The 12,418-nt window shown below is 46.3% G+C and overlaps 2 protein-coding genes across 2 annotated transcripts; both read left to right on the forward strand.

Moving 5' to 3' along the window:
• Positions 1-832: 832 nt before the first annotated feature.
• Positions 833-1,451, forward strand: LOC123440449 (histone H2B.1-like). Its single transcript, XM_045117016.1, has one exon. The coding sequence runs from the start codon at positions 910-912 to the stop codon at positions 1,366-1,368; it is 459 nt and encodes a 152-aa protein (XP_044972951.1). The 5' UTR covers positions 833-909; the 3' UTR covers positions 1,369-1,451.
• Positions 1,452-4,008: 2,557 nt separating this feature from the next.
• Positions 4,009-4,646, forward strand: LOC123440459 (histone H3.2). The gene has a single exon (XM_045117027.1). It carries the CDS (start codon positions 4,061-4,063, stop codon positions 4,469-4,471), a length of 411 nt encoding a protein of 136 aa, XP_044972962.1. The 5' UTR covers positions 4,009-4,060; the 3' UTR covers positions 4,472-4,646.
• Positions 4,647-12,418: the final 7,772 nt, after the last annotated feature.

The raw sequence follows: 12,418 nt of genomic DNA on the forward strand, positions 1-12,418 counted from the left end.
TTTTCAAATGTCACATTCCTTTTCTTTAACGCATGAACATTTTTTTAAATGTCACAAATACCATAATATAATTTGTTTTTCATTAAAAAAATATATGTTATACATGGTCAACAATTCATTGTGCCGCTCGTACGCACCCGTGAACGTAAGAACAGTTCATACATGAGCCTGGATAATCACATTTTCGATGCACCAAATATGTCTATTTTTTATATTTAAATCGGAATTTACAAGTTTAGAGTACAAATAAAACGGATTTCAAGTTCAGGATTCAAACGCCGAACATTTACGACGAGTTCAAGGTAAAATAAGCTTTTTCCTCCAAGGCCCTATAGAACTGTAGCATTATTCGTCGCAAAAAAAGAAAAACTATAGTATTATTGAGTAATTCAATAAAGTTGCTGTTCTCTAAAAAATACTACTCCCTCCGTACCTAAATATAAGTCTTTTAAGATATTTCACTAGGTGTCTACATACGGAGCAAAATGAATAAATCTATACTTTAAAATATGTCTATATACATTCATACGTAGTCTATTAGTGAAACATTTAGAAAAACTTATATTTAGGAACGGATGGAGTAAAATATAATCCAAAATCATTCTCGCGGTCGCGCGCTCCATAATAAACGTGCTCTTCCGAACTTTTCGTTCCCGCCCAGATCTTTTCGACAGGAACAACAATACGCTCCAAAACGCATCGCGACCGTCCACAGAAAACAGCACCGAACGATCTATTCTCTTCCACGTCACCGATCCGGGGCACTCACCCCTCCACTAATCAGCGCCAGCACCCCTCCGTATAAATCCAGCAGCCCCGCTGCACATTTCTTATCATCTCCTTCCGAACATATTCCCCACCTTCCAGTACCCACCAGCGAATCCCCCGAACCAATCTCCCGAAGCAGCGATGGCCCCCAAGGCGGAGAAGAAGCCGGCGGCGAAGAAGCCCGCGGAGGAGGAGCCGACCACGGAGAAGGCCGAGAAGGCCCCGGCGGCGAAGAAGCCCAAGGCCGAGAAGCGTCTGCCGGCGGGCAAGACCGCCTCCAAGGAGGGCGGCGAGAAGAAGGGCAGGAAGAAGGGCAAGAAGAGCGTGGAGACGTACAAGATCTACATCTTCAAGGTTCTCAAGCAGGTCCACCCCGACATCGGCATCTCCTCCAAGGCCATGTCCATCATGAACTCCTTCATCAACGACATCTTCGAGAAGCTCGCCGGCGAGGCCGCCAAGCTCGCTCGCTACAACAAGAAGCCCACCATCACCTCCCGGGAGATCCAGACCTCCGTCCGCCTCGTCCTCCCCGGGGAGCTCGCCAAGCACGCCGTCTCCGAGGGCACCAAGGCCGTCACCAAGTTCACCTCCTCTTAGATCGCTAGTGTCTTTCAGTGCTTGTAGTTACCATGGTGTTTGACTAGTTTGTCTGAATCTAAAAGTGTTCGTGATGGATGAAATCTGTTGGATGTATTTATGCAGTGATGCTCTTGGGAAGCTCTAATCTGGAACACAAATGTGCATTCCTCATATGCGATTTGTTTCTATCAGATACTGTTTGGTACTCTAGTAGAATGCTAATGTTTGGTACTTGTTTTGCAAACTGACATCTAGTAGAATGCTAATGTTTGGTACTCTTCTGAACTGAACTCTGCCATGTTTGGCCATTTGCAGTTTAATGTCTTTTGTTGTTGTTGGGGAGTCATTCTATTAGTGGTTGACTATGGTTATATGTAAGTAGTAGTATACTATTGTTAGTGACTGCTTCTGCGATTTGTTTTGTATTATAAGTGCTTTTACTAATGTCTGCCAAGTGATTGTGCTTTCGTAGCAACTTGGGTCCCAGAATCATGATATTGTGCATTATGTGCGGAACCCAGTGCTGTCCAATCGGGTTGGCTTGTTTCCCGCCATGATTATCGGTAATAAGAGCGACCCAATAGTATGCTATCTCAATAGTAGTTTTCGTAAGTTTGCGTTGCTTATCTATCAGTCAATTGGTTAGGCTGGAACAGCTTGGTCCTGGTCCTATTGATGGTGTTACTCTGAAAATTAGACTAGCTGTCCATTTCTTGCAGGAAGGTGTTCCTTAAACAAGGTGATGTGCTAGAGGCATGCACGTTTGCTGTATCCATGATGGAAGCTATGGTCTTCTGGCTGCATCTTCTGACCTGCTGGTAGCATGTACTCATAAAAGGTGAACTATCTGCACTTAGGTTGAAGGATTGATAACTTCTGTGACTTGCCACGGTGGTATTATGTAAAGTGTTGGATTTGTGATAGCTGCGGCGACCTGAATCTGCGTACATGTGTTCTGTAACAGCGCGGAAAAGGAAGTGCACATGTACAGCTTCTCGAACTAAAGATTGACTGGCTGGTGAGTGCTTCTCATCTACGGCCTCTCATCCTGATCTTCAGATACTGCAGCAATTCAGAAATCGTTTAACCTTGGCGCTTCTGCTCGGGTTCAGCCTCAAGCACGGAGGGTCCTTTGCGCTTGATCTCCTTGGCCTTGGCCTTGGCGTCCTCGGGCGTGTCGTCAGGGTTGTCGTGGGCGAACAGGTGGCCTTCTTCAACCTTGACGCACTTGTCGATCAAGTTGAACAGCTCCATGGCTGTGCTCAGGGTGTCGTTGACAGCGAGGTTTTTGCACATCTTGAGGTCCTTGACGTCATTGGTGAACGCCATGATGATCGCCTCGTCCGTGGCAAGCGTAATCTTGTTACGCACCTGGCTGAACCGCTGGATGTACTGGCGAAGGGTCTCATCACGGCGTTGCTTCACGCACTGCACGTTGTTGACGTAAAGGGGACGGTCGTGCGTGCCCCTGAAGTTGGCGAGGAACAACTCACAGAGTCGCTTCACGAAGAGACTGAGTCCTCGGGCAAGTTCAGGAGCAAGAATCGTGCGCCATCCTTGAGCGTCGTCGGAAGCTAGTTCGCCATGACCTTGTAATTGGCGTCCGCCACTTCGACGCTCAGGACGTAGAGTTGAAGGAACTATGCAGGGTCGAGGGAGCCGTCGTAGTGCGTGGCAGGTCGGGCTTGAACTTAGCTGACCAAACCATCCCGTGAAGTTCGCGGGTGGAGGCCCGACAAGCTATGGTGCTTGAGTGGCCGCCGTGCACGAGGACGACTTGGTTCTAGCGCCCGACCTGAGCATGACGGAGGCTGTGGAGTTCATCATCACTCAATCGAAGGAGATGGCAGAGCGACACGTCATTCTGGATTCCATCCGGGATGAGGATGAGGTGAAGGCCAACCGCGGGCTCATCCGACGTAGGCCGACGCCCTCTTCGACGAGTTGGGCGCAAAGATTGAGGCGGAGGAGGCCGCAACGGAGCAGTCGGAGCGGGCGGAGATGCAACACACGATCATTTATTCGTCGAAGGGCACGGAGATCGTCGACATCTCCGACAAGGAGTAGCTAGGTTGTACGTAATACATAGGTTTTATTTCTTGCATTTCTTTTATAATATGTATTTGATGATCATAATATAATTTTTTTGAATGTAGATTGTATTTTTGAGACTTGATGGTTAGTATCCGTGAACGCTTGGATGTATGCGCGGCGTTTACGCGGCTGAATTTGAAGGATTGTGGTGTAGATGCTTTAAGATGATTTGTTTCACTACGTCTGGTCCGGGCGTCCGGTGGTGACGCTGTATTTTCGGCCCATCCTCGATCATGCCACTCGTGTGAACTCCACAAAGAAATCCACGCAGCGCAGTTGCAATCAACCAGTCAGAACCGAGGAACACCCACGCCACGGATCGCTGCCCACGATCCGCGTGCCTCGCCTTAAACCAAATCCACACCATCCACAGCCCGCAGATCCAACGTTCGAAAACTCACTCCCATCTCCTTCGCTCCCGAAACTCGGAGCGCCGAAAACACAAAGCGCGGAAAATTGCCTTCCTTCTTCCTCATTCCAATCCCTTGTTCGAAAACTCACTCCCATCTCCTCTTGTTAAAAGGACCCCCGAATCCCTCCCTTCTTCCTCATTCCAATCCCAAATCTCCCAAGCAATCCTCTCCCCGCGCCCACCAAACCGAATCCTCCCGCCCCAATGGCCCGCACGAAGCAGACGGCGAGGAAGTCCACCGGCGGCAAGGCCCCGCGGAAGCAGCTGGCCACCAAGGCGGCCCGCAAGTCCGCGCCGGCCACCGGCGGCGTGAAGAAGCCGCACCGCTTCCGCCCCGGCACCGTCGCGCTCCGGGAGATCCGCAAGTACCAGAAGAGCACGGAGCTGCTCATCCGCAAGCTCCCCTTCCAGCGCCTCGTGCGGGAGATCGCGCAGGACTTCAAGACCGACCTCCGCTTCCAGAGCTCCGCCGTCTCCGCGCTCCAGGAGGCCGCCGAGGCCTACCTCGTCGGCCTCTTCGAGGACACCAACCTCTGCGCCATCCACGCCAAGCGCGTCACCATCATGCCCAAGGACATCCAGCTCGCCCGCCGCATCCGTGGCGAGAGGGCCTAGGCTGCTTCCTGCTTCCCAGTGTCTGATCTGGTCTCGAGGTGTAGAGATGTGTTGGTTTCTTGTTAGGTCGTGCCTGTGGTAGTAAGATTCCTCGTCGGCTGTGTTATGGTGTGATGTATGTGATGGTACCATCTTGTTATCATCATCAATGGGAAGTTTGCAATCTGATTTTAAACATGACTGTTTGTCTGATCTCAGTAAGCGTTTTTGGCAGAAGTTGCTGGTAAAGGTGCCACTGAATCTGATAAACATGACGTTCACATGCCCCAGTTCAGTTCAATCTGCCCCTGCTCAGATAGTGGATTGGATAACTTTCTCTTCTTTGGCTGCAGTTTGTGATAGGATTTCACATAGCGTTATCCATGCCCTTGATAGGATTTTCAGTTTGGCCCACCTCATGATTAGTAGGCTTACCTCCCTGATGTTTGCTAGGTAGTACAACAATGAAAGTTTCTGAAATCTGTAGGTCACTGGCTATCCCCACAGTATGTCTTACTCTTATTCTGAATCATTGCATTTGTCGAAATTATTAGAAGTTTAATATTCATTTCTTCCTGTCGAGTATTACTTGGTTGTTGCATTTTTACTGAGAGTGCATGTGCATCCAGAAATTTTGTGTTGACTAAACTACTCTTAACCATTCAAATCAGCCTTCCATGCAGCAGTCCTGCCAAACCCATATATTCGTATCATTTTTATGCACTCCTGAAGTAATAGACTATGATATGGTTGATTAGTGATGACTACTGAAGTATACCTAGCAAACATCAACTCAACTGCCGCCGTTGCGTTTCTTATTGTTCCAAGGTTACCTGATTCTATTCTCTTTAATTAATGCACAACTTTGCTGTGAAAACCGCATTATTCAGAGCTCTGCCGTCTCCCTGCTGCAGGAGGGCGCCGGGGCCTGCCTCGCCGGCCTCTTCAGGGACACACCTTTGTGCCATCCGTTGTGAGAGGGGGCCTATTCCTAGTTTCTGATCTGAAGGTGTAGATATGTGCTAGTTTCTTATAATTAGCCTGTGGTATGTGGTAGTAAGATTCCTCGTTTGTGCTGTGATGCAGTGTCTCATTAATGTTACCATCTTATTATCATCATCAGTGGGAAGTTACCAACCTGATAAGCATCACTGCCTGTTTTTACGATTCAGCAAAATGGTTTTGTTTATCATCATCACTCGCTGAAAAGGTTTACGGTTCAGCAGATCTGATAAGCATCATGGAGCCTGTTTTTACGATTTCTCACTGAAAAGGTTTTCAAAATTGCTCCTGTTTAAGCTTCAATGATGTTAGCTATGTCAACGTTCCGCAGTTTGTTTGTTGGAATTGGTGCCACTGTATCTGACGAACATGATTTTCAAATGCTCCAGCTCAGTTCAATCTGCCTCCCTGCTCACGGTGTGATCCTACTGATGTTGTCCCAAACCATTCCAGGTTATTGTATAATGTGCCTTGCTCACTTAGTTCAGGCACACGTGGAAAGGAAGAAAATGGAATGGATCACTGTCTCTTGTTCTTTGGCTGTCATGACTTTTCTTCTTCTTGAAACGGGAATTTATTAATTAGGGAATATAATTGTCATTACAGTCACACCGGATCAAGTTCGACAGGCAGGTCTGCGCTGAATCCCGCAACTCTCCGGGCAAGCTCTTGAGTTAGGCCGTCATCCGTTTTATATATAAAACAACAACTAGAATACACGACTGCACGATACAAGGTGACAAGTAAGCCCTATTACAAAGCCGATGAAAGGGTAATCGGACAACAAAAGTCGCAACGGAAAAGGACACACAAAGGCACAAAAAACCCACCCGAGGACATTTCTGAGCAAGAGCAAAGGATAGTCTGAACACCTTGCCATGGCCCGACATACAACGCCTGAGCTCCATGAATACGCCGTCGGAAGGGTAACAGTGCAAAGCGTGCTGCTCCCAACATACATGGGTTTCCACCTGGAGCCCTAGCACTCGGCGAGACCCGCGACAACGTCTTCAAGAGAGACCCGCGACGACGTCTTCAAGAGAAAAGCGGTGCCAACATGCATCGTCGGTGCCATGCCACGGAGTTTCCACTCGGAAACTCAACTTCACCACCACGAGGCACCTAGGTCACAGTCATGACGAAGTCCAGCCCACCCGAACCACATCTAGACATCGCCACCTCCATCGGAGGAGAATGTGCCAGTGCCACCCGCCATTGTATCCCTTGTTGCCCACACGACATCACACACCGTCCTTTCAGCACATGAGCTTGTGCCGTTTTCGTTGGTACAATATGTAGATGATTGTCTTGCACATGTTGTTGTACTTGTACTGAAAACTGCTATCCTCAATTTCTTTTCTATGTATTTTGCTTTTTTGTGTATTGTTTTGTATTACCTCTGTAAATTTTATAAGGCATTTTATGTCATTAAAGTAGTGACCTAAAACATCTTATAAAAGTTTAAAGAGGGGGTACCTTCTAAGACCTGATGCCTTGTTTGAGCCTTTAATAATTTAAAGCCAGGAGTTGCTCGTGCCTTTCGTGTACATATATAGTAATCTAAATAGTTGTTTTAAAAAAAAAGGAGGCTCATCCGGGCCTCTCCATCATAATGATGCATGCAGCCATATTATTAAGCAAATAAAGTTTCAAACAGGTTCAATATTTCAAAAAAAAGAGCACACATAGCTCATAAAAGAGAAGAAAACCAAATGCCACATCCGGCAATGTAAAGAAAAAATAGGCTACGATGACTAAACACCTAGTCTATTAGCGTGCCGCCATCCATATCGGTCGAAGATAGCGTGCGCTGCCGTCTCCCACCGGTTGCACCCAGTAACCAAAAGCTCTCTCGACTCCGTTGGCGTGAGTAACGACCACATACGGATCCAAGCCGTAGCTCCGTAAATGACCTGCAAAATATTGATAAAGTTCTTCCTATTAAAAATCATGTCGTTTCTACAGTTCCATATAGCCCAAAGCATGTCACAAATTCCTATTTGAATGTGTCTCGTTGTGTTAATGTCCACTCCATTAAGCCACATCCCAAATAACATGTTCATACTCCTTGGAGGGTTTATATTGAAAGCTATATGAATACTATGCCATAAAAGCCTAGCCAAACGACATTCGAGAAAGAGGTGTTTGATAGTCTCATTTTGGTCACAAAAGCAACATCTAAAATTACCCACACATCTTCTTTTGACTAAGTTATCTTTCATCAATATGACCCCTTTGTGGACAAACCACATAAAGATCTTTATCTTCAGAGGTACTTTTACTTTCCAGATGTGTTGGGATGTAGGTAATGGTCCAATATTAATAAGTTCTAGATACATAGATTTCACGGAAATGTTGGGGAACATTGCATGGGAAACAAAAAAAATTCTACGCACACGAATACCTATCATGGTGATGTCCATCTACAAGAGGAGATTAGATCTACATACCCTTGTAGATCGCTAAGCGGGAAGCGTTAAGAAACACAGTTGATGTAGTGGTACAACTTCGTGATTCAGATCACCGTCGTCCCACGATCCATCCCACGATCCGTTCCGATCTAGCGCCGAACGGACGGCACCTCCGCATTCAGCACACGTACAACTCGATGACGATCTCGGCCTTCTTGATCCAGCAAGAGAGACAGAGAAGTAGATGAGTTCTCCGACAGCGTGACAGCACTCCGGTGGTGGTGATGATCTACTCCTGCAGGGCTTCGCCCGAGCTCCGCAGAAATCCGATCTAGAGGTAAAACTACGTGGTATAGGTTTGAGTTGCACGTGGCAAAGTTGTGTCTCAAAAAGCCCTAAAACCATGAGTATATATAGGAGGAGGGGAGGGGCTAGCGAAGGTGCGTCGGCCGAAGGGAGGAGGTGGACTCCTACCCTAACTCGGTTTGGGGGAAGGAGTCTACTCCTTCCTTCCCACCTCCCTCTTTCCTTTTTTTCTTTCCTTTGGTATTTTCCCCTTGTGGCGCCATGGCCCTATTGGGCTGAACTCACGAGCCCACTAATGGTTGGTGCGCCATCCTAGGGTCACTGGGCTCACTCCCGGGTGGGTGGGCCCTCCAGGTGAATACCCGGAACCCATTCGTCACTCACGGTACACTGCCGGAAATGCCCGAAACTTTCCGGTGACCAAATGAAACCATCCTATATATCAATCTTCGTTTCTGGACCATTCCGGAAACCCTCGTGGCGTCCGTGATCTCATCCGGGACTCCGAACAACATTCGGTAAACACACATATAACTCAACTATACTAAAACATCATCGAACCTTAAGTGTGCAGACCGTGCGGGTTCGAGAACTATGTAGACATGACCCGAGACACTCCTCGATCAATATCCAATAGCGGGACCTGGATGCCCATATTGGATCCTACATATTCTACGAAGATCTTATCGATTGAACCTGTGTGCCAAGGATTCATATAATCCCGTATGTCTTTCCCTTTGTCCTTCGGTATGTTACTTGCCCGAGATTCGATCGTCGGTATCCGCATACCTATTTCAATCTCGTTACCGGCAAGTCTCTCTTTACTCGTTTTGTAATACAAGATCCCGTGACTTACACTTAGTCACATTGCTTGCAAGGCTTGATTGTGATGTTGTATTACCGAGTGGGCCCCGAGATACCTCTCTGTCACACAGAGTGACAAATCCCAGTCTTGATCCATACTAACTCAACGGACACCTTCGGAGATACCTGTAGAGCACCTTTATAGTCACCCAGTTACGCTGCGACGTTTGATATACACAAGGTATTCCTCTGGTGCGAGTGAGTTATATGATCTCATGGTCATAGGAATAAATACTTGGCACGCAGAAAACAATAGCAACAAAATGACAAGATCACATGCTACATTTATAGTTTGGGTCTAGTCCATCATATGATTCTCGTAATGATGTGATCCAGCTATCAGGTGACAACACTTGCATATGGTCAGAAAACCTTGACCATCCTTGATCAACTAGCTACCCAACTAGAGGCTTGCTAGGGACATTGTTTTGTCTATGTATCCACACATGTATCTATGTTTTCATTCAATACAATTATAGCATGGATAATAAACGATTATCTTGAAACAGGAAATATAATAATAACTACTTTATCATTGTCTCTAGGGCATATTTCCAACAGGAAAAACACCCACCGGTTGTAAGTTCCCAATGAATCAAGTCTGGTTGGTAAGTTAGTTGAACTTCCATCAACCTACAAACCAAATGGAGTCATGCGTTCCATTATTCTCCTACTCGAGCCCTCCGAAATTAAATATTAAGGGTTATTGTGTGCATAATTGTAGCAACGCGGGCTTCTTTACGCTGCACAACATTATATAAAATTGGATATTGCGTAGCCATTGGCGTCTCCCCTAGCCACGTGTCCTCCCAAAATCTGAGTGTGTTATTATTTCCAAGGTGAAACTTCACCCTGTTAAAAAAATCATTTGTCCTCGTTAAACCCTTCCAGAAGGGTGAGTCTGAATGTTTCATTGTAACTTGGGCTACATTTTTGGATTGCATGTACTTATTACGTAAAATTTGTTCCCACGTACCCTCCGTCTCAACAGATAGTCTATAGCCATTTGCTCAATAGACATCTCTTTTTGACTAGTAAATTTTCAATTCCTAACCCTCCCTCGTCTTGGGGTCTGCACATCAAATCCCATTTAGCCAATCCATATTTCCTCTTACTATCGTCACTCTGCCAAAAGAATCTAGATCGGTAAAAATCAAGTCTTTTGCGCACTCCTACTAGTACCTCAAAGAAAGATAGTAGGAACATCGAAAAGCTTGTTAATACTGAGTTTATTAACACCAGCCTACCTCTGTACGACATAAGCTTGCCCTTCCAGCAACTCAGTCGTTTTTCAAACCGATCCTCAATTATCTTCCATTCCTTGTTAGTCAATTTCCGGTGACTGTCAGGAAGGTTCCATCCAAGAGACAGTTGCAGCCAAGAGAGGGTTGTCTCGATCTATAGAGCAATCTAGTGGGGTTGGAAGGACTAAATCTCTAGCCAAGAAGCTAGGGCAAAAGAGGCAAATGACGAGGTTTGTCAAGGTAGTTGTTCATCCATCTACACTTGAGTATCCAGATGATGAGGAAGAAGAGGGAGAGGAACTAGCTAATCCACCTCCTTCCAAGAAGAAGAAATTGATGGGAGATGGTATGCCCAGCAAGCCTGCAACCAAGGCCAAGACATCTGCTCCCAAGGAAAATAAGCCTGTAGCCTCAAAGCCTAAGAGGACTACAAGAGACATATCTGCAGCTGAGAAGAACAAGGGTTCTGCATCAAGGGACGCTGCTGCAGGGGAGGAAGATCTTGTTGTTTTGAGGAAGCTGAGACCTCATGTGCCTGAACAAAATGATGGACACCCCATTGCAGAGAATATGAAGGAAAGTAAGGATCAAGGGCTCACGAAGTGGAGAGCAGTTGATCTGTATGCTATCAGGAGGATAACTATCATTGATGCTCGCTTCCACACTAAGGAGCGGCAAGACTTTTATGAGTCTGTTCTATTGGACAAGAGTCCAACTATCAGTGATATGAGGTATGTAGATTGGGACTACATCAAGCAGAATGAAGGCTACTTCCCTCATGTGCAAGAAAATTTTAGGGCCATAGACATTGAAGATTTCTTGGCAGAAAAATGACAGCATGGAACTATGAGATGATCATGCAATTCTACTCCACAACTCACTTTTATCCTGATGGTAGAATTGTATGGATGAGTGAAGGCACGAGGTACCAATGCACAGTTGAAGAGTGGACTACCATCTTAGGAGCCCCAAAGGTACAAGAGAGAGAAAATGGATGTTTACACTAAGGCCAAGATGAACCACAACTCAATGGCCAACATGTATAACCCAGTGCCAAAGCAATACATAAAGACCCACAAGCTAGGCTCACTCTACTTTCTACAAGAGGACTACCCACCACCAAAACCATAATGAGGTACACCTTAATGCCCAAATCAGATGATGATAAGATGGTGAGCGGGTATTCCATCAACATGTTGCACCATGTAGACACTCACACCAGGATCAGGGTGATGGACCTGATTGTAGAGACAATAAGAAGGGATGTTGCTGACCAGAAGAGGTCTTGTGGATACGCACCCTACATTCACATGTTGATCAACTCCAAGATTGGGAAGAATGTCTATCTGCTTGATCGTCAACACCTGCCACTCAAGCCAAAATTTGAAGACAATGTTGTGGTGATGGATCCCAGTCATCCCACTTTAGCTACTGCACAGGCAGAGGTAGAGTTTGAGGCCCAAGCAGAGGCAGGCAGATCCGCTAGTGCTCCAGCGATGAGATCCAAAGGAGATCAAATGGCATATCTTATCAGCACCATCCAAGGGATGGAGAATAACATCAAAGGTATCTTGCTGAATCAGAAGAGTCTCGAGAGGATCATGGAAACCAAATTCCATGACCTGGACATTAAGGTGACTCATGTGACTACCACAGTCAACCAGTTAAAGCAGGAGGTTGATGCAGTGCCCACTCCCAGCTCCACAAGTGATGATGATGTTGGCCCGTCTCTTCAGACTTCCACTCAGTTTAGGACCCAGGCCAGATCTATAGCTATGCTAGTTCCAAAGTCCAGACCTTCTTCATCAACCCCAGCATCGGCTCCTACACCTCGAGTTTCTACTCCATCACCTTAGAGGACATCTGCTGAAGCCTTCGCCGATGATCTCTTGTCGACTCCATCGACTACTACCGGAGGAGATCGATTCCAGAGTGACACATAGTTCTAGATCTTTGAACTTTTTTGGTAACTTGTTGTCAAAGGGGGAGAAATGTATAGATCATTAGGGCTTTGAGGGAGAGAGTGTGTTGTTTTTGTTGTTGTCTTTGGTTTTCTAAAACATTTGGTTCTTTTGGATGCCTTGAACTTTGTCGTGTTTGATCATATGCTCTATGTTTGATGCTACTATTTCCTATCCTTG

The sequence above is a fragment of the Hordeum vulgare genome, chromosome 1H, assembly GCF_904849725.1.
Source record: "Hordeum vulgare subsp. vulgare chromosome 1H, MorexV3_pseudomolecules_assembly, whole genome shotgun sequence".
Taxonomy (NCBI): Eukaryota; Viridiplantae; Streptophyta; class Magnoliopsida; order Poales; family Poaceae; genus Hordeum; species Hordeum vulgare.